Raw genomic sequence first — 27389 nt, forward strand, 5'->3', positions numbered from 1 at the left:
TCTATAACATGAACATTTAAGCAAAAATATAATTTCTAATAGTGGAAGCCTCATTGTTGACTTCCATCATGTTCACATTTTATCGGCTGTATTCTCCTGCAGTTTATTAAAGTGATCAGACGAGGGAGGTTTTTGCTCTTTGCTCATTACAACAAGCATCACTTCACCTCTGATGCTGTGTCAGGTGTTTGTGTTGGAAAGATGGAGGGTTGCGAGGAGAAGCTTTTCATTTCTTGCTGACTGTCAGAGGTCAGGCAGGTTACTCATCATTTATTATCATCCTTATATCTAAAATATTAACATAATAGTCCTACCTTTCTGATAAAATGTGCATGCTTCAATCTCAAGACAAAATAAATAAAATTAACAAAAGGGCAAAATGCAAAAGTCTGTAAAACATGCAGAATAGTATAACACCATTATGACAAATACCATCCTCAACATAATACCACAACTTATTCAAAGTAATTATGCATTTATAGTCTCTATACGTAATGAGAAACAGTAATACAAATACAGCAATATTATACCAGTAAAAACACAGTTGTGGTTTATCATACAAAAGAAAGCATAGAGAGAATTTTCATGGAACGGTTATTTTTGCTGATTGACCTGTGATCACCTCATGGGGATAAATAACAGAGTCAATATACTCGATTTTGATTGTATTTTGTTTTTCGGATAAAAAGTTCATCAAAGGAACATGTTGAGATTTTTCTGTGTGGCTGTTTACAAGGTCAACCATGAAGTCTCAATCTCTGAGCCGACATGGGGGAAAACCCTTGAAGTGTAATGGAAGATGAAAATTCGTCACAATGAGGGCAATGCAATAAATCCTGTGAAACTCAGAGATACTGTATTTGAACGCTTCACAAACAGGAGACCTGCAGCAGGGGTGCTCTGCACGGAGCCCTGCTGGTCTGGAACATCGTCAAGATGGTCTGGAAATCACTTGAAGACAAACAAGATGGAAGATCTTTAATCCACAGAGGGACTGCTGCAAATTGTCCAAGATAAAAAAACCCTGCCAAAACAAGTGTGTGGAAGAGATCTGGTGCAGTTTCAAAGGCTAAAGGTGACAATTCATGGCTCTTTTTTGAAAGTTCATGATAAAATACTCTATTTACATAATCAGTTTACAATATAACTTTCATCTGTCATATAGAAACTATTAAATGTGAATATATGTGGTTTACACTGAAAAGAGGTCAAAACATATCATAGTATATCTGTGAACAGAATGTTACAAGGTTGGTACAAGAATGGACCTAACTGCTGTATTTATATTAATATATCTACAGATTCAAATCATAATTACCTTTTGTCAGGGGACCAGATTATTATAGTTCGGTCAGATTTGGTCCACGGATCACGATTTGTCCACCACTGATATAGTGTGTGTGTGTGTGTGACTATACTACTAATACTACTTCTAATAATAATATCATATTTCTCACACACACACACACACACACACACACACACACACACACACACACACACACACACACACACACACACACACACACACACACACACAGAAGCTTCTCAATGGATCTAGTTGAGAGGCGGGTTCAATCCGTTTTTACTGACGTCAGTCCTGTCCAATCAGCGGCCGGGCTTTTGCCGGAAGCGGATGCAGTGACTCCGGCTGTTCCCGGTCGTGTGTTGATGTCTGGAGAGGAGGAGGAGGAGAAGAAGACGTGTGGATTAACACCTGAGCTGCTCCTCAGAGTTGTTGTGTGTCTGTCTTAATTGAACAGTCTCAGGTAAACGATTCTCAGGTTGTTGGTTGACGGTTCTCAGATCAGTTTCCTGTAATATGAGCGGAATAGGAAGGAGAAAGAAGGACCCCCCCCCCCGTAAAGTCAGCCTGTGTGAGTGCTTCGCTGCTGTGCTAGCTAGCGGCTAGTGCTAACGTCAACAAAAATCATGATAGGTACACATGTGTGAACCGACGCTGTGCCTCGGCCGTGAATAAATGTTGTGTGATGCGGTGTCTCTCGTGCTGTCTGGAGTCCAGCAGCGTGAACGGAGAAGTTTAACACCTGACAGCTGCTGAGTCATTAGCTAGCTAAGTTGACCGGCTAGCTAACTATTGTGTCCAAACAGAAGCTGCTAGCCGGGGAAGTAGCTCACGTTGACCTCCCGTCTTCTCCACAAACACTCTCCCACACGTGTTTTATATGTTTCAACACGAAGCACCAACAGAAACGTAGCAACGCGCTGTAACTGCTGGAGAAGCTGTTAGCCGAGGTGAAGTTAAAGCTAAGTCACGAGTCGTCAGGACATTTTTGTGTCATGTTGTCACTGGTGTTTGCTCCGCCACCGTCTTCATGCTTTCTCTTTCTGTCTCTAGAAATCAGCTGCGACCTCTGGGTCAGTCAATGGGAAAAATCTAACAATGTTCAGCTTTGACGGAGATTTCAAGACAAGACCCAAGGTGTCACTCAGAGGAGCGAGTAAAAAGGTTGGTTTCAATTCACCTGTCAGAGAGGAGATGGAGGGTAGTGTCTTCTAATACCAGTTTCTCACGTCTCTTAGCATTGATGATAACGTATGTTTATAATGTTATTGATTTAGATATTTTGTTTTTATTTTACAGGAGGAGAAAGCATCTCTGCTGCACCGCACCCAAGAGGAAAGAAGAAAAAGAGAGGTAAACTAAAACCCAGTTCAGACCTGAGTGATCAAGTGGTCTATTCTAAGTTAAGTTCTGAATGCACCCAAATGAATCCTGAGATCAGACCACTCAGACCTCATCCTCAGGTCGTCTGAGATGTTTATGGCCACATTATTTTTGCTATGAGAAGCTAAACCCATCCAGGGCCTCAAATAAAGGACCACCTACTCAGCTGACTTTGTTTGTAGCCAACGATTCCCACTTTTCTTAAATTGGTAAAATATTTCTTCATAGTAGATCTTCATGTAGCTCATTGATTCATTAAGGTCCTCCAGACTTTTCTCCCACTGTCTTTCTCTAATGCTTGCTCGTGCCAACAAACACACACACACTTAAACATTGTTAGACATATCTGTAAACTCAGACTGGGTAAAAGCAACATCATTTTGTCTTTGTAAATACAAATGTCATGCGTGATTTTTTGGGATATAGAGCAGGGAAGTTCAATCCAATCACAAATCACAACTTTGTGTAGGGTTAAGTCTTTTTTTTGATGTATGGGTTTGTTTGTGCGCTCATTTGAAAGATCCATTGTGTCTCTGGGGAGGATTTTCCACAATTATGTTTCACTACTTTGCAAGAGAGAATGCATGTGATCCATAAGAGTAAAATGAGTAAAAGAGTCTGGTAACTTCCTCAGGTTTAAATTCTGTTCTTTAAACTCTTAGGATGAAAGAAGACGTCTGAAGAATGCAATCATCATTCAGTCCTACATACGTGGATACCAGGACTTGAAACGCCAGGTAAGTCTGCAAGACTTTTCATATATCACTTCCCGGTTTTTCTGGAGTCAAACAAGTTTTAAAATTGAGTAAAAGTAGGTGTAGCAGCCATGAATATATTCACTGAGGAATTCATTGTTGTAATATAATAAGGGTTGGTGTGGTGTGGTATCTTTATTGACTATATGACTGTGCTTTATAAAGGTGCGTCAGTAAAACCCTATAACTTGCAGGCGGCTTATGAATAGTGCTAACTGTGTGATGGTTTTGCAGACATAATAAGTCTGTTTGTGTGTTCATGAAGTTTATATAGTCGTGTCTGAGTTAGTTGTGAAATTGTCTGGGATCACACAAGCAGACATGCTTCAGATGGATCAGTGTGTAGCTTTAGAAATCAGTATTGAGCTTCTGTTTTGATGAACATCTGTGATTGTGGAACAGGGTGCTTAAACATCAAATCAGGAAGTCTGATAATAAAACTCTTCCTGTTATTCAACAGAGAGGATTTGCTTCTAGAGTTTTTTAGTTTGTTTACCTAATTGGCCAATGCACCTCCAAGTCAGAGGTCAGCATTTGAATTAAATCATGGGCCGGTGTTTTCATCACCGGTTTTGTTAATGATTATATTATATATATAATTCAACTTCCCCAGTTTCAGTTTGACAGGGGAGCTTTTTTTGGATCTTACCTTCTTTTTCTGTCTGTATTTAAAGGCATGATCTTTTACACTTAATCATCAAACAAAGTCAAGTTTTCTCATTTATTAGATAAGATAAAATAGTTACTGTTTAACATAGACTCATAATTGGCAAAGCTCATCTGTTCCGCTGTTGACTTACAAGTTCAACCAGGGAAGTTCATTGGAATTCTTAATTATGTTTGTTTGAATTTGCAATTGCAATTGTTTATGCACTTTTGATTTCACTGCACATGTGTACTTTTCATAACAAGTCTGCTTCCGCAAAGTTTTGCAATATTTCACCTGTGTTCTTTTTCTACCAGTATGCCACCCAGAGGGCTGGGTTTGATGAGTGTGTCAGTAAGACACATGCAGGTGGTGCTCAGCATGTCTTGGACGGTCCTGGTCTTTGCCTCCTATCAAGACAACTCATATTTTTTTACAGACAGAGGGTGGATGCACATCGATTGGTGAGGATATAAAATGTGTTTGATTCTGAAGTGATTGTTGCACAAATGCATTTATAGCTAGAGGCCAACATGCATACCATACAAATGTGTCTCTGTTTGTCTGTTTCTAAAGATATGGTTATGCCAGAATCTGGTGAAACACAACAGTCAGTTTGTGAAGCTGTTGGTGGGGCCACAGAAGCAGACATGTTTGTTTCAGATCAAGAGGATCTTAGGCTTCTGCTGCAGGTATAGTTCTTAAAAAAACTCACTTTGAATGGATATTTTAAACTGCATAAAGACACAAGAAGCTGTTGAAAACTTTTAAGTAATCCTCACTGTGTTACTCATGCCTCTTTTCGTCTCCCAGACTCCTGCAGAACTGCAAGGACGACAGTTTAAATGTGGCGGTTCCCATGCGGATGCTAGAAATATTTTCTTCAGAGAGAACCTATCTTCCTGCTATTCCAGATCCTAACTATGTAGCTTCATTACTCGAGCAGATTTTGCACTATATGGTACAGAAAGGTATGTTAACAGAGGAATTCACTGGTCTATTATTAAATGTGTATGTATGCCTTGATATTACAGATGTATACTTAATAGTTAAGTTTGCCGTCAATTTTTTGGGAGGATGCAAAATTTTGCAATTTCAGACACTTTATCTTACAGAAATAAACAAACACTTTAAAGCCGACTGTTATTGTCAAACAAGGGCGGGTGTACGGAGATGTTAAATGTTTGGTAGTATCGTTGGATCTGAAGTGTTTGAACACTTTAATCTGTACGTGGGCAGTTCCTGCTCTAACTGGCGCCTTGTCAAGTACATCACATTGTATTTACAATTCAAAAAGCATGACTCATTTTCAACAGTATTGCCTAAGTTTATTCACACTCTTCAACACAAAACATTGAGGTTGATTTGTTAGCTCTGTGTCAGCTGCAAAGAGAGCCTGTCCTTGTGTCTAATTAGCCATGAAAACTAGCTAAACGTTTACTTCTAAAGAAATTTAGGAGAGTAGGTTTTTGATTGTGTCATCCGATTTTGTTGATGCTTGTTTCTCCTTTTCCCACACTGTGTATTTAAGGCCTGCCTTTATTTTACAAGTTGAATTACACTGAGAAAAGTTCAGACAATTGACTTAAAAATCTTCCTTCAATTCTGTAGTTATTATGCTGTAGTATGTATGTGGTAGATGTTTATTGAAGTCATCTGGATGCCTAATATTCTTTTTGAATCTTTTATCTGTTTGTATCTTTTGTTTAGGATACTACAGGTCGCTGTACATTCTCGTGAATCACAGGCTCCCTTCCAGTCTGGAATACAGCGATGCTCCCTCTATCCCCCTGGCAAGCACATTGTTGGAGCACATCCTCAAACCCCTGCACTTTACCTACTCCTCCTGCACAATAGGCGCAAGGTACAGCATCAGCTTGAAATCAGGGCTGTAACAATAAGTAGTGGACTGGATTTGGTGCTTGGCACTGAGTGAGATTTAATTTCAGAGTGGCAGGAACATGAAGAGCAGTAGCTTCAGAGACATGTCGAAATGCCGAAGGACTTAAGTGGAATTATATGGTCATGAAAAAAGGACTTAAGGAGTTAATTTTTCTTGGAGTGGGACCACAAAATTATTGGTCATTGCCCAAATGTAAAAAAAGGATCGATAGTGACGTGTGTCTGATGGTAAAATTACTCACCATGACTCTCAGAAAACCTGAAAAAATTACTTTGATAGTAAGGAACCTTTTGTTGGAGTTCATTGTGCAATGCCGTACTTTGTTCTATGACCTTCTTGAATAAGGTGAATCTCCCATTTTAACAACAAATAAGATTATTAAGTCTTCACACTATATTTCTAAGGATCTGTGGAGGCACTAGTAAAGTTACTGGTTTCTGCAGACCTCCCAAGTAGCTGCTTTTTAGTTGCAGAGAAAAAAAACTTAATGTTTGCAGGAAGGAGAAGTGTTTGCCCCTAGTGAATTCTTTTGGAATCATCCATTAAAATGATCGGACAAACCACAGCAGTTTTTTGTCCCCTCCAGTCAGTGGTGAAGCAGTAATTGCTTCAGAGACCAATTTACAACAAGCCATAAAATGGCCCCAGACTTGCTCGCTCGCCAGAGTGCAGAATATCAGGTTGTTTGCCCTCAGTTTGAGACATTCTTAATAACACACAACACGAGGACTCCTTTTCTTCTTTGGAAGGCGGGAGTGAGAGAAACTTGTGTACACACCGACTCCAACAGCTAATTATCTGACTTGACTCACCAGATGTGTGTGACTGAGCCACACAAAGCCGCTCTGTTTGGAGAGACAACATTGGAGTAATCACAAAGCAGAAAGAGCAGGGTGATGTGAGAACACACCTCTCTCCCCTTCGCTAGTTTCTTTATGAACACACAACATTTTGTTCATATCAGTATTCATCTAATGTGTTTACTGGTTCAATGCCCATCTGTCTAATTTTCGCTTCTCTGTTGCCTTGCAGGCAGTTTGTATTTTCAGCCTTTACTGAGGAGTTCATCTCGGCACCATTTACCGAGCAGATCTTTCACTTCTTTATCCCGGCACTGTCGGACCTCCGTCTCTCATTCCCATTCGAGGCCTTCCTGAGCTCCCTCCAGGCCACCATTGCAGCCTCCTCAGCAGCACAGAGCCAGGCACCTTGGCTATTTTACTTTGTCCTCTCTGCAGGGGAGAATTGCTTAGGTAGGTGACACACATGCCACTGTTTGTACTGTACACTCCTTGTATCTATAATATATTGCAGTCTGTTAATATGAAGTAAATGTGACTCGTTTAAGGCATAAACTCAGTGTGAGACTGATTTATAGAGGTAAAGATAGGATTGTTGTGTACACTACTGAAGATGGGTGTGTGTTGGCAGGTTCTCTATCAGAGGAGGGTCTCCTCCTGTACCTCCGGGCCCTGCAGACGCTGCTGCCGCTGCTGCCTGTGACGGAGAGCGGCACCAGACCTGAGGTTAGCAGCGACTCGGAGGACGAGGATAATGCTGGCATCCATCCATCACCAATGCAGGTATGATGCATTTACTTATTGGATATCAACTAAAGAAGTTATGGATCGTATTTTCAATCACAGCCTCTTGCTCACTTGATTAATCCAAATCAGTTCCATGCAGCAAGGAAGCTTTAGAAAGGTTTGGTGTGAAAAAGGTGTTTTATTTGTACTTGTTATTAGCAGATTCCCTGAGTTTAGATGTCTGAGTCTGTTTCAGATCATTGCATTGCCATGCCACGTAATGCTGCTGGTTCATCCTGTTGCATCAGGATTTGCTCTCAAAAAGTTCTCAGGACAAAAACATACACACAAAAACCAGTGAATTTCTGTTCTCAGAAGCTGAACAAGATGAAATATGACACAAATATGGAATATGCATTGATAAACCACATGATAAACTTAAACTGCTTTGACTTAATTCTTTAAACTTGTTTAATTCCTATCATCATTTCAGTCTTTCTACTCACACCTGTTTCCTTCTCTTTCAGGATGACAGTCGGATATCTGTGCAGTTGATCACTGAAGAGTGCGTCCACAAGCTGGACACCAAGCATCAGACAAACGCTCTGCTGAACCTGGTGTGGAGGGATTCAGCCAGCGAGGAGGTTTTCACAATGATGGCGTCCATCTGTCACACGCTAATGGTGCAGCATCGCCTCATGGTGCCAAAAGTCAGGTACAAAGATCCTGTTGATTCTTTTTAAAACAGCTCAGACATTTTGCTTTCTCATGTAAATGACGAGAAAACCATAACGTATATTCAACAGACCGTGACAAAGCTGCACCAAGCAGTGAATTAAATCATAATGTGAAAATAAATGTAAGCCCTTTTCATTTTTATTTGATATCATAACATTTATACATCTTGATGAGATCAGCTTTGCTTTCAGTGAGCTTGTTTACACACCTACCTGATTGAGTGGAAAACTGTGTCTTTATGTGTTTCTGCGTTGTAAGCAGTAATGTAAATAACGTGAAATGCGGCAGGCAGTTATCTGTGGTCCGCACCCACTGGCATTTACAACCGGCAGAGGAAGCAGGGATGTCAGGGAAGCTGTCACTCTTGGATGAGGGCAATTACCCCTTCTCAGGTTGATTACATTAGGGCCAGGATGTCAGAGGTGGCGTGGGGCGGTGGGCTGGATGGTGCATTGACTGACGGGAGGTGATCCAGCCTGAGCTTCATGCATGGTCAACCTGCTCTAGTTAATTATTAGCGGAGCCAGTTGCTGCCAGTTGATTTGTATGTGTGGGTGGGGATGTTTATATATAAAGATTCATGTCATGTTAGCAACTGTGTCTTACTACATGTCTGTTTAGCTTACCTTAAACATGAATACATGCATAAAGGGACAAGTGATAAAAACAGGACACACACAGCTGGAGTCTGATGGTCAGCGAGTAATTTTGTGCCGCAGACTTTAGAATTTAGACGAACTTCAGCTTATCCCTGCGTACCCCTCCGCCCCATCGTTTCCTTTAATTTTTTACGGCTTCCTCCTTCCTTTCGCTTTTACCATAAATCCTGCCCTTCGTCTTCCATCATTATTGGATATCTGTACAAAATAATTAGCTCACTGAGAAAGATTAATCACTGCAGAAGTGGACGGGATAGCTTTACAAGAGGCTAAGGGGAGCAAATTGCATCCCGGCCTTGATTTACTGCACTTACAGCAAAAAAAGAAAAAGTGGGGCTGGCCAGTTGTCCAGTCGGCCCGGCAGGCTGGCTTTTTAATAAATATGTAAAATCCCTCATGTAACTGCTCTCTGCCTTTTTCCAGAGGACATCTAAAAATCTGTACAATCATTTGGGGCAAAAATGGGGTTTTAATTGATTTTTACAAATTCTTCTCAGTCCAGGTTTGTTCTAGTGGCCGTGCTGTAATTTGACTTTAATTGTTTAGTCTTGGATATTTGGTGTCATTTCACTTTGATGGTTCGGTTTCACCTGGTGTAGCACCCTGTTGCTAACAGAGCACGCTGTGATCTGTGAGCACAGATGAGCTTTGGTCCTTCATTTACTTTTGAAGACTTGCTGTGATTTTTCTGTGTTGGTCATGAGATAATGATCTTGATCTTGTTTATACAAGAAAAACACATTTTTATCTCGGCGGAAAATCAGTTCAGTTGTCATGGTATCAAATCTGACCTAAGCACGCCTGTTTTTTTTCTGCTGAACAGAGATTCTTTCATTACCGCGAAATGAAATGATCCAGGCATGATTCATCAAGCTGCTTTTCTCTCACACACACACACACACACACGCAACCCCTTTTGATGTCTTGACTTTGTTTATTAGTGGTTCATTCCATGATTGAAATGGGGGTTTGGGTTCTCTCAGGCCGTAAATCAGCATGTCAGCTGGCATTTAGTGCTTTGTTTCCCATTTCAATCAAACACCCACATCACTTGTTATGAGCCCACTGCACTACTCCCTGCTTCTCTCCTGAGCCTTGTTGCACTGACAGATGGCGTGTGCTCGACTAAAACCATTTTTCAAGCCGCACCGAGGGCTGTGTGACACTCTGCTCCTGGTGCTCATTTCCATTTTGGATTTTTTGACTGGGTTTTTGTAGATTGAATGCGGGATGAGAATTTGAGCGTTGACATTAAGATGAGAAAGTTCAGGAAATGCAGAATTGCCTTTTCTTGCTCTGCCTTCTCTTCTCTTTTTGTCTCTTCACTCTTTTTCCTCTGTTGACCTCTACTCCTCTCCTCCACTATGAATACATGACACTGCCCTATTAAAGGCTAGCATCCTTATAGGTGTCAGTACTGTCACCTTTCAGACAAGGGCCTATTATATGCAGGGGCTACTTTATTTTGCCTTTTAGCTTACTTACCACATTATTGTCACCTGTACTTACCCTCTGTGTGAAAAGCCATGCAATTTAGGAGTATACACAAACACACATACACTTGAACAAAGAGCAGCTTCACACCTTGGTGCCACAGCCCGTTGAGTGCGGAGCGACTATAGCGAGGTATGTGGGCCCTCCTCAGTGTTATCATGTAATTCACTGTGAGTGTGGAAGCATGCTGCGGGGTCACAGCGAGGACCAGGCTTCCCCTCCTCCTCCGCCATTGTCTTGCTCCCCTGGCCATTAAGTTAAATGGGCCTCCAGCAGGAAGCCAGAGGGCTGTTTATGACCCGAGCTGGGCACCCTCGCCAGCAACTAGTTTACTAATGGAAGGTGCCTCGCCTAAATAAAGCTTAATGGCTCATTTAATCTCTTCTCGGCCCTCACAAGGTATAAAAGGGGAGAGAAAGGCCAAGAAAATTCTATGAGGAAAATGTTGGATAACGGTGTCATTTATTTTTTCCCCTCCTTTTACTTGCGTCCTCTGGTTAACAGGGCAAAGTTAACAATCAGAGCGAAGCAGACATATTGGCGGAAAGTCACTTTACTGTTCTTCACACTGATTGTGTCATCCGATTGAAATAGTTCTTCAACACATTCTGCTCTCTCTCTCAAATACATGTTTGACATTAATGTGTCTCTTCTCCCTGTTTGTTCTCTGCAGACTTCTGTACAGTTTAGCTTTCAACGCACGTTTCCTGAGGCATCTCTGGCACCTGATCACCTCCATGACAACTAAAATGATCACTGGGTGAGCTAATGCTGTTCTGATTATTATTGTTCTGATTATTTAAAACAAAAAATTATTTATCTATCTATCGTAATAGTGTGAAGATATTTATGCATGCATCCTTCCTCTCTGTGTTCCCCTCAGCTCCATGGTGCCGCTGCTACAGCTGATCTCACGAGGTTCTCCTATGTTGTTCGAGGACTCGAACCGCATCATTCCCCTCTTCTATCTCTTCAGCTCCCTCTTCAGCCACTCGCTTATCTCCGTGCATGACAGCGAGTTTTTCGGGCATGAAATGGAAGGTAATAAACACAAAAATTGCCTCAGGTCTCTCATAAGTAACATGTTATATCTACTTTCAGAACTTTTTTGGACAAAGTGATATATTGTCTGGGTATCTTATATGTCCGATGTGGACTAGGGTTAAGCCATGTCCACTAATTTCAGACTCTTAAAAGACTGAAAGCCAAAAGCAATGCATATAATTAAAAGGAGGTCATCTGTAATTAGAAGTATTCTGCAGTATTTACTAGTCATAGAAATGCTCTGCAGACAGATATTTTCTGAGTCATATTTAGAACAAAGTCCTTGAACATCCTTGCATGGTATCCATGAAAGAAGACAGAGTAGCATCCAGTTTTACTTCATCTGTTGTCGATTTAAATTGATCTTGGTTAAATCCTCAGTAGCTTGTGCAGATGTCTGACAAACTTATTTAGTTGTGTTTACAAGCTTTGGCAGGAACCTTTCTCTTTACGCCTCTTTTATCTCCAGAAGGAGAGACTCTTCATTGTCATCAAAATGATATATTAATCGGATATAAAAAAATTACTTTGAGCCATCGCAGCCATAATGCTGATTCGATGGACACATTTATCGGGTTGTGTTCGCACAGGAGTTTTCTGCTGTAAAATTTTCAATGTCTTCACATTGGACAATAATAAGTGATAAACCCCCGTCTATTTAGGACACACATAATCCTGGAAACCCTGTTGCTTTCATCGGTTGAATTTTGTCTTGCCGCCATGGGAATGTGAAAATCAATATCTGTAAAAGACAGTGAATACATTCTCCTTCTCGACAGGTCAGACGCAGTCCTCCATGATGCCCTTCACACTGACAGAGCTGGTCACTTTGTCTCGCTGTCTGAGAGATGCATGTCTGGGAATCATCAAGCTGGCCTACCCTGAGACCAAAACGGAGCACAGAGAGGAGTATATGGCGGCCTTCCGCAGCGTGGGCGTCAAGACGAACACTGAGGTTCAGCAGCGTATCCAGGCCGAACAGAAACGCTGGGTGCAGCTCTTCAAGGTAGGGTGTTGCTCACATGTCACAGCTCTATGTATTTTATTCATATATGTCAAATAACTAATGTTTTCACATCTGGCATCTTTTACTGCATTTATTTTCTTCACTCAAATCCTGATGTGGGCATTGAACATTTTATTTGTCACCATTTAGTTGATAATAAACAAATCTAATATTCCCTGTTTAAACCTGTTGCCTGAACTCTTCGCCTTTGGTCCTCTTGCTCTCTTTGTTGTGTCTCTCACTCTCACTGTTGACTTTAAATACAGCACATGGTGTTGGGAAACTGCTCTGCCACTTTGTGTTTGTCCGTGTTTACACTCTCACACATGTTGTCAGCTAAAACACACACACAGACTCTGTCACACAACAAACACGCTAAGCATCTTGACCTCAGTGATTTAAAAAATCATCTCAAAGTAACTAGCCAGCTCTCATCAAGCTAAAGTCTATCTCTGTGTTGTGTGTTGTCATTTTATGTTAATCTCAGACAGTAAGCAGGACTGACATTAAATTGTATTTTTTTCAACAAAATGACATAGTGAAAAATATGATTCCAGAACTGTGCCAAGAACCGAATGGTGGCTTTAGAACTGCTCTAAATCTATTACACCTGTAGCATAGACCATTGCTCATGTCTTATCATTGCTATTGGCGGCTCATTCATCTTGTCTGTCAGTGATGTGTCACCTCTGAATGGATTTCATCATGGAGGAGAATTTTAAATCAAACCGTGATCTGTGGCACATTAATATGAGGCTTAATTGTTGTCGCCTGTCTACGCGTTCAAGCAGAGTGGCCTAATGCTTCCCTGTGTCAGTGGAAATCGAGCATGTATGCATGAGCAGGCAAAGACGAGGTGGAGCGCTGCCATGGAGGGCATCCATTGGGTATTTACCCAGAGGAAATGAGGCAGAAGACAGCATTAACTTCATTCTCCTCGGCTCTTTTTCTCATTCCACATCCTGTGTTTCCTTTCTCCTTTCTCCTCTCCTCCATTCTCTGTCAAGGAAACGGTAATTAAGCGACTTTGTTCTTGGCTGTTAGTCTTTGACAGAAGGATTTAAAAGTGAACACTGGTGTTCTGTGAAAGGTGGCAAATACGCAAAGAGCATGTCAGTATTTTTCATAAAAGATCTGTTCAAAGGCCTCTTGTCAGCTAAAACGACCCATTAAAGAAGTGAGAAGCAGGGAAATGCATTTTCCAAATTGAACGGTGGGATTTACAGTCCGTTTAACGCTGCTGACCCCTAACACGCTAATGTTTGGTTCGTGTCATCAGCCGTCCCTCCCCATCTTTTATCACCTCCATTGTCGAGCTATCTATTTAATTGAAAGAAGTTAATTGAATGAAAATGATCAACTAAGCTTGTATTAATATTGCTAATGGAAGTTTCTTCTTGGCCATGTTTGGAGAACGATGTCACGCCGGAGTTTGGGAAAGGCCCATTAAGGCTTGCACTTAACCCGATGGGCTAATTAAGGAATGCTTATTCATTCCCAGAGTCAGGGGGTAGGCCTCCTCCAAACCCATCGCCACGCGTCTTTTACAGCATTTTGCACTTGCCGTTATTGCGGACTCCAGTTGCCTCCCAGTGATTGGCCGAGATTGATTGTCACTCTATGAAAATGACGTGCTTTAGAAAAGAAAACTTCGATTGAAATAATCTATTATATGGAAATTGAGTGGCTGTAACTGTTATGGCAGACGTAATGAATTGTTGTGCATTGGCACATATTAGGTTATATGGTGGGTGTCATAGCAACAGCAGACCTGTTCAGTCCAAATAAGACTGAGATCTTTACATTTACAAAGTAGATGTATAACTATAAAGCCTTCAGTCTCAATCCTGACTGAAATCCTAATTGTGAAAAATGTATATTTATCATCAGCTGTAGCCAGCAGACAGTGCTTATAAATAATTTTTTTGTAGAGCACATTTTAAATGATTATATCATGGATCTGAATGTTCACCCGAACAGAAGCTGAGGCAAAATAAAATGGACCTGTTCAGATTCTGTTGGCGGTCACCTGAAATTGCTCTGTGAACGTTATAAAGTGACAACATTACATCAGGGTGAAATATTGTTGTAACCATGAACCTTCTGCAGGCGAGGCGGGAGCCACGCTTTTACATGCAGCACTGTGAACCGCTGCTGCTGTGTCTTTTGAATTCTCTGTCCAGTGGCTGATGTCAGCAGACCTCGCCAGTAATTAACAGGGCTGGACATTGAGGGACGGAGCAGGTCGTTTTTCTTTTATACTCCCCATAAATGGTGCACTAATGGCTGAAGTCTCAAACTGCTTTTTTTTCTCTAAGACAAAGCACCTCTTTGTCAATCTTGTGTTCTCTCCTCTGAAATGTACTTGAAAAGGTACGTTTGTTGTCTAACAATGAGTTTGATTTAGCGCTGGAACAATTGACGGAGTTAGTGTTGCTAATGTGTGTCTTTGTGTTTGATCTACTACGCAGGTCATCACTAACTTGGTGAAGATGGTGAAAGCTCGTGACATTAGACGACCTTTCTGTCCCGCAGGTCATTGGCTGTCGGAGGAGGTCAACATCCGTGCTGATAAGGTACTTTACTGTCGTCACACCTGTTTGGATTTAACCATGCAGATCATTGTTGCATGTTAAATGAACAGCAGTGATGCTCACATGTGTGTAATTATTATCCCTCAGTTTTATTCAAGTAATACTAATACTTGGTGTTGAATATCAAATATATATCATTGAGAAACCAAATTGAAAATATTATGATGGTAGCAGAATGATGCCAAACAAAGTTAACCTGTAAAATAAATAGAATTTACAACTGTGAAGCTACATTGTTTTTTGAAAGAAATCTAACTGCTCATTGAAGTTCCTGTGTGAGTATGTTAAAGGGTGTCAGAGTCCTTGTAGTAACTATAATTAGCTACATAATAAACAGTAGATAAATATATAAACCCTTTCTGATCGGTCTTTTGCACCTCTAGGTCACACAGCTGTACGTCCCCTCTGCAAGACACGTGTGGAGAACGAGACGGATGGGTCGCATCGGGCCACTTCAGTCAACACTCGATGGTAGTGTAATCTGTGTTAATGTTTTTATTGTCACTACACATTAAGAAACACCTTTGAATAGTTCAGTTATTTACACTCAGTCAAATGTTATACTAATGTTTGTCCTGTTTTCATTTCAAAATGAAGCGATACATGAACATGCTAGTCTGTCTCCTTATGCCATGAAAACATTAACCTTACAGCGATCCTGCCCTGTGAAAGAGTCAACTAGACAGCTAGACTCTAAGACTGTTATTCACAATGCTGTACTTAATGCACAGCACTGAGCTACTCCACTGGCAATGGATGGGAATTTAGAGTTGTATAATGCTTGTGTCAGCTTGATCCATTGCCCAGAAAATCATCCTAATTGCTGTCCAAAGTCACCTTCTCTGTTTGCTGCTCTCATTCTATAGAGCTGTGCATTGATGTGCATGAAGAAAAACAAGGAATCATCTCACTAGTTTCTCTCTATACTAGACAGAGGGATGAAGGTGCAGGAGTGAAAATAGATAACAGATTCCCCCCTTGGGGAAGGGATAGTTTACTTTTTCGAGCTTGGAACAAATGCTTCTTAGTGTAAAGATTTCTGTCATTTCACAGGGACAGATTAAAACCTCGGTAAAAGTCATTAACCTTCTGTTTTCAACAAAGATATATCCCCACATTTTCTCTTAATTCATTCAATTAGGCACTCAGAGGAAAGCACAGTGATGCAGACAGGCTCACCCGGGTTTCTGTGAAGTATGGTGTGAAAACAAGCTGATAACAATGTGTGTATGATCTACCTAATGCCACTCAGAGGCAGCATGGGATAAATTCAATTAGTGTGAAAGTACCTGATGAACTCAGCCACATCTGGTCCACGTGTTTGTCTGGCCTTTTCTCATTTCCTTAAATGGACAGGCCCGAGGCTGATGAACGAGCAACGTATTGACCACTCCGCGGCCATATTTCTCCTCAAAGATGGAAACCTGATGGGGAAATGCAGATCAGATTGACTAATTGAGCAGAATAATTGAGCTGCGGTGGACGCAAAGTGAGGAGGGTGAAGAGCGGTTTAGCTATTGTGGCATTTTTTTCGTGGGCTAAACGACCTAAACCCTGAGTTTAATACAAAACAAACATCAGCTTAATGGATTTAGCCCAACATGTGGACATGCAGCTCACAGTTGGGTTAATTAAAAGGGTGTAGGATGGAAATGTCTTTAATGGCAGGGCTGTAAGCAGTTCACTGGGTCTTAACTACTGAACTAAGCACTGTGAATGGTAATGATACTGTCGGATGAGTGTTATACACAGAGGGGCGCTGGATGTTGGGAATTACAAGCCAAACTTGAAACTGTGATTCAGATTCAGTCCTGTAGAAGACAAAATACTAATTCTACAAGGCTAAAAATGTCACAGAATTATCATGAAGGTTCAGCACAGGAAACTCTTTAATTCAACCTGCTCTATATGCTCCTTACAGCTTCTCCTTTTTATCATTAGTTTATCGTTATTTAATTCAAGTTATTTTATTTTATCAACTTTTATATATTTGAGGAACATGTAACTTTTGTCCAATTTGCTGAAAGTTTAACAACCATTGAAGTCTAGCTGACAATTAAAAAAAGGTGATCTGCAATTCAGCCGTGCTGAATTGATGGAGCACAGTGATGGGAACTGGAGATTGACTCATGCTCGGAAATAACATAGACCTAAATGCATGGATAGTCTTTTAAAACTGTTCTAAGTACAAAGTTATAGTGCAGTGGCACTGAAGTAGCTATAAGGCTTTGGATGCCAGCTATAAAAACACACTTTGATTGGATCTCTCAGTTCTGGATAAAACGGTTGAGAACAAATATTTAAAACAAGTTTATGGTTGTCCAGGAATCAGAAAAGTAAACATGTTAATTTTCAAACCACTAAGTAACCTCTTGTCACCCGTTGCTGGGGACTAAGTCGTCCTGTTTCTTCACTCACTTTCAGGGTCTTTAATTTCTCACCCGTCCTTATATTGTGTTTATCTGTCTTTCTACAGTCGGCTTGGAGCCCGCACAGCTGTCTGTGTCCGAAGAGAGACATCTGGCCATCCTCACAGAGCTCCCGTTCGTGGTTCCCTTCGAGGAGCGAGTCAAGGTGCTGCATCATTGTCTGACCGGCAAGCCCGGTCTTGACAGAATTGTGCTTTTGCTTTTTGTTGCTGTAAATTGTACGCTGATGTTCATTATTATATTGTTAAATGATATTCTGTTATATTGAGTGTAGTGTAGTGATGTGGTGCATAGCGTGTATGTTGAGTTGAAACTACACACAGCAGTATTTTAGTGTAATAGGATCAGTTCTCACAGGAATAACCACAGGAGGAATAAATTAATTAGTAGTTGTAGTTACTGAGCTTTGCCTCTGTTTGACTTAAACAATCAGCTTTTTTTTATTGCATTTAATACAATAGCCATCCTTCTTTCTGTGACTTTTCACCCAGAAACAACAAATATAGGATGATTAAGTATAAATTATAGAATACAGTTAAAACCTAACATTGAAACATTCTTACCCGGTTTATCTGTCTTTTCAGATCTTCCAGAGGTTAATCTATGCTGACAAACGGGACGTGCAGGGTGACGGGCCGTTCCCTGATGGTATCAGTGTCACCATCAGACGCAACTACATCTATGAAGACGCCTACGATAAACTCTCTCCAGAAAACGGTAGGGCTTGCATCGCTGCGGTTTGAATTAAAGCACGATTTAACATCTTCATTATTATGTTGTGTTAAACGCATAAGGCCGACGTACTTCATCATCGCGTTGTCTGGAAAAGGTGCCTTAGTGGTTGTATTATGTCCCTCATTCATTTTCAACGTGACAAGTACCAGAGGAGAGGAAGTGCGGTGCTGTAAATGTTTGACGCTGTCACTGAAACTCTTGTTATGGTCTATAAAAGCTTAACATTGAGGGTCGAGGTTCCAGTTTGCATTAAAGATGAAGGTTCGCTCTCTCCTTGTGCTGAATTTCGGTAAAGCGTAATTGTGGTTCTGATTATTATAATGGATCACATAAAAAGCAGAATCAATTATTTTAAGTCACCTCTTTTGTGTTTGAATTTGAAAGGGCACTTCAGTGGGGCCACTCTGATTAAAAAGAGTAGTATGAGACCTGGGCTGAAGACATGATCTATATCATTTATGTGTCTATAAGTTATAGCCACCTTGATTTATCACTGTACATTAATTATTCTGAAAGATGACCTCTTATAGAATTGGATTTGAATATTCTAAGGTCAAAAAATTGTTTTCTTACAAAATATGTTTGTAAGGGCAGCAAACAATGCGATACGGTACATTCAAGGAACATAGGATTTATAAGCTTTTTTCTTTGTTAACAGACCTAATAAGTTCATTCTTGACAAGTTTGTTTATCGATAATCGTAATATTCTATAGTTAAAAGCTAATGGAGCCTATACTTGTTTTTGCAAACATCTGTTTCTTCTTCAGTATTCTTCTGCGTCTTCAATCATTACTGCTTCGAAAATTGAAAGATGAATGTTTGAAGTCATTGAATGGCGTCCAAATCTCTTCTGCTTTGTAAGCGTAGCAGAAACAAAGCCCACAAACTTTGGCCTATAATGAACACTCAACAGTTTTAGTCTATAGTGAGCGGTAAATTGTGATTACGGATATTAATAAATCCTTGTTGATTTATGTAATCACTACCCACCAGTGATTTTCACATCTCATATCTTTCAATAAAAATCATCTTGTGAATGCTATTGGTTACATTTATGAACTGAAAATATGAAAATACTGTAACCATGAACATTATTGTACAACGTCTTCTAAATCCTTCCTCTGCTCTGCGGGCCGTTAGAACCTGACCTGAAGAAAAGGATCAGAGTCCATCTCCTGAATGCTCACGGTCTGGATGAGGCGGGCATCGACGGTGGCGGCATCTTCAGGGAGTTCCTCAACGAACTCCTCAAGTCGGGCTTCAATCCAAACCAAGGCTTCTTCAAGACGACCAACGAGGGCCTGCTGTATCCCAGCCCTACTGCTGAGATGCTGGTGGGAGCCTCCTTCACGCGACATTACTACTTCTTGGGCAGGATCCTCGGAAAGGTGAGAAATTAAAGCAAAATCTAGTAAAAAATAATAGCGATCTCAGATATTTCCCTGCCCTCACATAAAATGCAAAGTAACATAACATAGCCCTTAAAACATGGAGGGATAATGGAAGATATTAAAGCACACATAAAAAGAATTGTAATATGAAATCACAGATGGCCTTAACTTAATGACCAAAACGTCAATTAATAACAGTCATTGTCGTGTCAACGCTTCCCTCGCTCTTAATGTAAATTCAGAGGTTGTTTCTGTGTTTGCTCTGGAAACTGACAACGTTTAAGAGAAATTGCCGTCATTTGTTTCATAAAAAGATTTTAGGGTTGGGGTGAGAACTTGAACCTCGCTCTCCTGCGTGCCTTAGTTTTCTTAATTGGCCTTGTGCGTAATCTGTTGACAGTGTTGTTTTTCCCGTCCCTTCCTTCTCCCGATGGCACTATTTATTAGAGCCTAATGTTTCTAAATCATCCTTAATGCATGTGGTAGTGATTGTTTATCAAGATGCCTTCCTCTTGGCGGGGGGGCTATCATCTCAACCTGGAGAAGAATTACCTCATGACAAGCGGTCGCCTCTCAATTAGGGCTTCCATTAGCCGATGATTCCTACCTCTTGTTTGTGTAGTGATTGCATTTGGCTGGCACTAAATCAGTAGGCCCACGCAGACAGGACATAAATAAGCGTTCAAAGCATGTGGTAATAGCATTTTGATCTGTTTTACAGTCAAGAACATCCTGGTCTCTTCTCTCTTGCTAAGCCTGAGATGATTCAGTTCACTTCTTCTCTGTACTCTATGCAAGTGAGAAATGATCAATCAGCAGCTCCCAGCTCTACGCCCCCGAGCCCCTCAATATTGTGCTCTCCATAGCTAATGGTTCAGGCAATTAGGTGGGGGGAAATTAATTTGAATTTGACTTTCAATTAACCCTATCTTAAGTTCCTCTTTCTCCATAAAAATGGACGTTTGAGTGGCCATTTGAGGGGCGTATTGATATTTGTTTAGTGCCGTTACTGCCTGGGTAAAAGGCACTCGTTTATATAGATTGGGATTGCATCACTGCAATGAGCCGCAACGTGCACAGTGCACGTTGTGGCTCAAAGGACACAGGAGATTAATACTGTTAATTAATGTCCAAGGCGTGCCATTGTTGTGGAGGTGATGTATTACAGGCAGGAGTGGCTTGTCTAGGGTACTCACTGAAATGGGATTGAACATCAGAATAGAGGCCAGTCATCATCCTTCTTCCTCACTCGTCCACCCCGCTGGCCAGCTGAAAGATTTAACTCACAAATGGGGAAACATGAAAACAGGTTCCTTTTGCGCCTCAAACCTTTCAGCCTAGAGATCAAAAAAGTTAATTTAATTGAGATGGGAGTGTTTACTGATGTCGATTTGTCAAACTCACATTTCTCATTATGTAATATGACCCATGGGAGGTCCCTGTTGTGCTTCATTCATCTCTCATTGGTGCAAAACCTCCAACCTCATCAGCAGTGGCCTTACCACTCCGTAAACTCTCAGGGGTGGAGAAAGTTTCATCTTCCTCCCTTCTTCAACACCACACTCTGCAGTCTCTCCTCACTAATCTTCAACAACTGACATTTTAGAGGTGTGTGAGGTTGGCACCTCTGATTGATAGAGATGTGTTTGAAAGGCATTATAATTTTATTGATTCTTAATGCTGTAAATTAAGGAATTTATTTGGCAGCTAACAGAATGCACCTGCAATGTTGCTGGCATTTATTCCACCTGATGGTGCCGCGATCTGTATTAATTGCGTTGCCACTGCACTCACTTATATTAAAAGGCCTGGGCCATAATAATTAATTCTTTCCAGCCCAAGTCATTTTGGCACAATTTCTGGCAATAAACACTCATAAATAAAGTAAGTGGCATTGAAAAAATAAGGCTACAGGTTTTTTCCATATACTTATTGCTGCCTCTTCCCGGCACAAGTGTTATTGATAGGTTTCAAGGGGCCACGCAGCCCATATGGTCTGAAACGAGCTCCGGCCACGAGAGAAATACTAAGTGGATTATTTTGCATAAAAAATAGACAATGTTTGAAGTTGTGCAATTAACCTGTGTTTAGAAAATAGCTGTGATTTATGTGTGTGTGTGTGTTTAAGATGCATGCATTATGGAAATCCCCTAGATTTATAATCCATTTAGCTGATGCGGTCAGGGTTTTTAGTGCGATCATTTATAAAGACCTGTATATTTTAATGCCTCCTACAGGCTCTTTTTCGGACTATTCCAGTACATTAGCTTTGGGTTTTATGAGTCACCTGCCCGGCTGTGGTTCTTAATGGCACTTAAGGTCAAGGTGAGAATTGGCATTTATAAAAGTTTGAGGTGGGTGAAACAGAAGCCTGTGTGTTGTAGATAGATTGTGTTTTGCTCTGTCACTCTGATGTGACCAGATTTACTGTCTTATCACTTCATATGTCTTGATCACTTTTTTGATATAATCATTAATCTTCGTTATCTTATCATCATGTTTTATTCAGTGACACCCAAGTAATAAATAGTTCCTGCGCAGAGCATTTCCTCATTTATACCAATTGACTGAATTTGTCAGGATGCACAATGTCCCTTGTCCTGCTGTTGTCCTCCCGTTGACATCCATATTTTACCCACAGGCGCTGTACGAGAACATGCTGGTGGAGTTGCCCTTTGCCAGTTTCTTCCTCTCTAAACTTCTGGGAACCAGTGCAGATGTGGACATCCACCACCTGGCCTCCCTGGACCCAGAGATGTACCGGAACCTTCTCTTCCTTAAGAGCTACGAGGGTGACGTGGAGGAGCTGGGCCTCAACTTCACCGTGGTCAACAACGATCTGGGAGAGGCTCAGGTGAACAGGGTCGGGTTCAGGGTGGGATGGAGTATGTTCATTCATCCACATGTTCCTTTTTTCCATCTCTCTATCCTGGTCAGTAAGTCTCATTCAGCCATCTTTCCTTCCTCGTGTTTGATTCCTCTTGTGTGGCGTTAATAATTCATTTCCTCCATGATGTACCACTTTTCAGCTCTGGAAGAGATAAAGCACGTTGCCACTGTTTCCCTAAGCTCTGCTGCAGTGCAGAGAACACAGCGGCTCTGTTGACCATTCCACCTGCCTTTCCCCCAGAAATTATCTCAGAACACGCCTGATAGAAGCCGCTAGCTGCTCTTAAGCACGTCCCCTCCAAAGCTCAAGGCTGCGGAGACGAGCCGCCGCCATCACACTGAATCACCTGGGCCCAGACCTGCACTCTGCCCAGAACCCATGTTTGCTCAGGGCCTTAACGCGTCTTATTAGCTCTTCTCAAACAACACCTGAAATGGCCGAGTCACAATGTAGCCTTCCTGGTCGCAAATAGGGCATCGCAAACACGATAGGGAAAACAATTTGTGAAAGATTAGGCACACACCCGGGAGCAGTCTGCCCCGCATTTGCCCTCGTGAGATAGCCAAAGTAAGCAAGATAACGGCAGTAATTCTCTTACATTAGCACATAATCAGAATCCACCGAGGGGGAGAAAAAAAGCAGAAAGTGATCACTAGTCAATGCAGCCTCACGGTTACGCAGCATTTAGGCCATGTTTAGCATCTGTAAGCTGCTTATTTTTGCTTTAAATTCCCCCAAAAATTTAGATTTACTCTTTTTCAAAAATTCAAGATCACATTCACCAAACGCAGGATAACTGCAGTAGAAAAAGATGAACATTAAATTTTGTCCCACCATGGCTGTTATGATGTCATCATACACTCGGCTTTATGAAGAGAGATAAGCACATCCTATCAAGTGCTAACTGCTCTAAAGCTAATGAAAAGAGAACCTGGGGCCAAATTGTATTGGACCAGATGTTCATTGGACGTGCTATATTTAGAAACACTGCCATGCACTTAAACTCACTCACACACACACACGCACACACACACACACCCCTACCTTCACCTTTAATCAGAGTGCTGTTGGAAAATATTTTAATTACCTTTCTGTGATTGAATTAAATCCACCTGGCACAATTAAAGCACTTACATTGTTTGTTGGTCATCTGGCAAGAGAGGCAGGCTCACTGATATGCATAATGAAGTATGCGTATGGCTGCCTGACAGTAATATCACTCAGAAACAGAAGGGATGATACGTCACCTGTAAACAGAAAAGACACATGAAATATTTTAACTATAAACTAAATCTGTTTTTGATCCAGGTGGTTGAACTGAAGCTGGGAGGCAAAGACATTCCTGTGACCACAGCAAACCGGATCGCCTACATCCATTTGGTCGCCGACTACAGACTGAACAAGCAGATCCGGCCTCACTGCCTCGCCTTCAGACAGGGCCTGGCCAATGTGGTCAACCTGGAGTGGCTGCGTATGTTTGACCAGCAGGAGATCCAGGTAATCCTTATAAATGCTTGTAACCACAGAGCACAATCATGGGACAGGAAAGCTTACGTATGTTCTCATGCTTTGTAACAGGTGCTGATATCTGGGGCTCACGTGCCAATTTGTCTTGATGACCTGAAAAAGTTCACAAACTACTCAGGTACAATTTTTACTCTGCAATTATGTGAGGTGCTTTCAAACTTTAGCTGCTTTCAGACTAATATCGGGACATTTCTGAAATCTTCCAGAGGGGATCTATGTGAGAAGGCAAATGTCAGTCAGTTACATTTTCCAGAACTTTTCCTGCCAGTCCCCTTGAACAGTATATATCATCCAAATGACAGGGTAGAAGTAGACAGTAATATAGCAATATTTATGAATGTGGGTTATACAATATAATTTTCTCCATCATCATCTCCTTCAGGCGGGTACTCGCCCACTCACCCTGTCATCCAGATCTTCTGGGAGGTGGTCGACGGCTTCACAGACGAGGAAAAGCGCAAGCTGCTCAAGTTTGTCACCAGCTGCTCCAGACCTCCTCTGCTGGGCTTCAAGGTGAGGCTTTACCAAGCCTAAACTTCCACTCCATCTTACTAAAATCTGCAGACTGTGTACTGCCTGTATTATCGCCAAGTTTACCAAGCCCAACAGAAGGGAGTGTTCCCTCTTAATGGGCTTGTAATGAAAATACCTCGTCTGATAACAGCCCTCAAAATGATCATTTTCCAATTAGGTGGCGATAAGAGCGAGCCAGCGCGGTGAAGCCTTATCTCCACGTCCACTGTTGTTTTATAGGTCATGACCTTCCTCTGTGTGTGGGGGGGGGCTTGGTTAGAGATTTTGACTGAACAAATATTACCGTTCAGAACTCTGTAGCAGGATGAACCTTTGACCCTTTACCCTCTGTGTGACACAGCAGCAATTTCCTGTTAAATGAAAACACAAGCGACCTGCCTGCATGTGCCTCTAAACACTGTCTCAGCCGTGCTGCATCATTCCTGCTGCCCTCCTCTTTCTGAAATGATTTCCTCCCTTATTGGAAACCATTTCACTTTCTTACTGACTTGATTTGTGGGACACTTAAGTAGTTTGAGATAGGTGGAGAAAAAAGCAGAAAGTGTTGCTCAGGACCATTAAAGTGTTTTTATGCGTCTTACTTCATCTTAACCAGAAGCTGTAATTATCATATGATTGGTTTTATGACTGTCATTAGTTAAGAAAATCTAAATGTGTTCCGCAGCAGAGCGAGGGAACAAAACTCTTCCTCAAATCCTTCGCAGTCCCTCCTCTTGAGGTTTAATAGTTGCCTTCCCTCCACATTTAATCAATTTGACTTTGGCCGGCGTGTGGATGCTCCCTCCTCCTACCCATCTCTTCTCCAGGGCCGGAAAGGGGCAGTAATTCGTAGGGGGAGCGGCCCCTGACCCGGCCCTCAGCCTGAGCCAGCTAAGCCTTAATTAGCTGTCGTGAAACGGTCCAGGATTCATTAGAGGAGAAATAGCTCTGTCAGGAGAAGCCATTTAAAAAAGATGATGGAAACTCTCTTTTTTTTCCAGAATGATAGCTGCAGTAATGACACTTTCTCAATAAGCAACGATAGTTTAATACGGTAATTGTCAGAAAAATGGGGTCATTACGGCTAAGCCCCCAAAGAGCCATTTAATCGGGTGAGTATAGCCACTGAGCCGTATTCGCTAACTCTAAATAGCGGGATGAAATCAGGGTGGAGGCTTATTGTCGGCCCGGCTTGTGATGGAAACGCTCAGTGTCACAGTCAGCAGATGAGGTGGCCTCATCATACAGAGGCTTGATTTAAAAAATGCTAGATAGACAACATGAAATGACCATTCCTTCAGCGTCTCATCCAAGGGTCAAACCGTGGTTCGGGTTCCCGCTCAGTGCCTTTCAAGCACTAATCTGATTTCCTAAATTTATCCTTTCACTGTATTAGCTTAGCGCTTAATGTCTCTCTTTTAACATTTATCCCCTTGTGGAATTTGACATTTATTGCTTAATTGGGATTGCTTTGGACATGGTGATCATCGCTGACACGATTTGACTCGTGCCTCATTTTCCCCTCTGTCTTTAAACACCTCATGATGACCAAAGTCTCATGAGTTTTAATCTGCAACTGCTGCCAGTTTCTCATGTGCTAACTAAGTATGTGTGCACACAGGAGCTTTACCCGGCCTTCTGCATCCACCACGGCGGCACAGACCTCGAACGCCTGCCCACGGCCAGCACCTGCATGAACCTGCTCAAGCTGCCGGAGTTCTGCGATGAGCACCTGATGAAGAACAAGCTGCTGTACGCCATCGAGTCATCTGCCGGGTTCGAGCTGAGCTGAGGGGGGTGGGGGCGACGGCTTCTGTGACCCTGCATCTATGGACTCTGTGTCGTAGTAATGGGGAGAAAAGGTTTGGGACAGAGAGAAAGAAACAAGAAGAGGGAAAGAAAATGAAGCACTGACCTGCCTGATTAACTGTGTGTTTGTGCGTGTGTGTGTGTGTGCCAAGTGAAAGGGTGAGAGGATGATCGCCCACAGACTGAAAGGAAAGGGGTGCAAGGATGTAGCGGGGTAGGAAGCCTTTTTTTAAATCCTCGTTGCTTTTAAGAAATTTAAATGTTTAATCGCTCGTAAGAACACTTCAGTGATACAGTCGAGTTTTGCAGGAAATACTATGCGCTGAAATAAAAACAAGAAACGAACGGTAGCAGCTGCTCTCTTGTGTAATCTAACATGAATGGACAGTTATTTTTCACCAAAGATTAAGTGGCATCATATTAAATAAAAAAAGGCAATATAAGAACAGAAGGGCAGACTGGAGGTATCTGAAGCCACCTTGTGATGAGCCAAGGGCTGCGGAGGAGCTTTTGTGTACAGCCATGATTTATTTTCACATGGAGGTCATCAAAGCGTCAGTTTTTGTGATTTCTCATATGATTATTATGACCAGTAGTAACTATCATGTCCGATAACCATGCCATCAGTGGGCACACGCCATCAGAAGTGTGGAAATGACTCGTACTGCTGGACTAACTCGGGGGGGGGGGGGGGGGGGGCGGGCGGGGGGGGGAGTGTTATATGATGACGGATTTGTGAATATGTACATGTTTACAACGATTCTTGTATTATTCAGTTATTCAGTATTTGTACAGGTTTGTTTTTCTTTCCCTTTTGTGTGTGAATGGAGGCTTCATGTTTTCACACATGCTCGCTAAAGGTGAACAATCTCCTCCCTGGTCAGTGCCTGAAAGTTTGCTCTTAGGGAGCCACTACAGCGTCACGTTGATAAGGCTTTCAAATGATCAGTGTACTAACAGGCTGAAAAAAAACAAAAACAAGAGTGTATGAAAATGAATAAACCCACTTTTCTTTTTTGCAGTTTCTTCCCATAAGTCTT

General features: G+C 41.7%; 1 protein-coding gene across 4 annotated transcripts; it reads left to right on the forward strand.

The window, feature by feature from the left end:
• The first annotated feature begins 1623 nt into the window (after positions 1-1623).
• On the forward strand, positions 1624-27370 carry ube3c (ubiquitin protein ligase E3C). 4 transcript variants are annotated; one of them, XM_020087702.2, is made up of 25 exons: positions 1655-1769; positions 2113-2256; positions 2360-2470; positions 2606-2659; positions 3352-3426; positions 4408-4554; positions 4667-4782; positions 4904-5061; positions 5801-5954; positions 7026-7246; positions 7425-7576; positions 8047-8234; positions 11084-11170; positions 11294-11451; positions 12234-12460; positions 14932-15036; positions 15438-15525; positions 17531-17628; positions 18068-18200; positions 19360-19607; positions 22252-22464; positions 23809-23997; positions 24079-24145; positions 24410-24540; positions 26162-27370. In XM_020087702.2, exons 3-25 carry the CDS (start codon positions 2405-2407, stop codon positions 26330-26332), a joined length of 3246 nt encoding a protein of 1081 aa, XP_019943261.1. In that variant the 5' UTR covers positions 1655-1769; positions 2113-2256; positions 2360-2404; the 3' UTR covers positions 26333-27370. The 4 variants fall into 4 exon arrangements, with proteins under 4 accessions (XP_019943259.1, XP_019943261.1, XP_069368671.1 ...); XM_069512570.1 differs by having other exon boundaries at positions 1660-1939; XM_069512571.1 differs by having other exon boundaries at positions 1682-1877; positions 2116-2256.
• Positions 27371-27389: the final 19 nt, after the last annotated feature.

This window comes from Paralichthys olivaceus, chromosome 17 (genome assembly GCF_024713975.1).
Source record: "Paralichthys olivaceus isolate ysfri-2021 chromosome 17, ASM2471397v2, whole genome shotgun sequence".
Taxonomy (NCBI): domain Eukaryota; kingdom Metazoa; phylum Chordata; class Actinopteri; order Pleuronectiformes; family Paralichthyidae; genus Paralichthys; species Paralichthys olivaceus.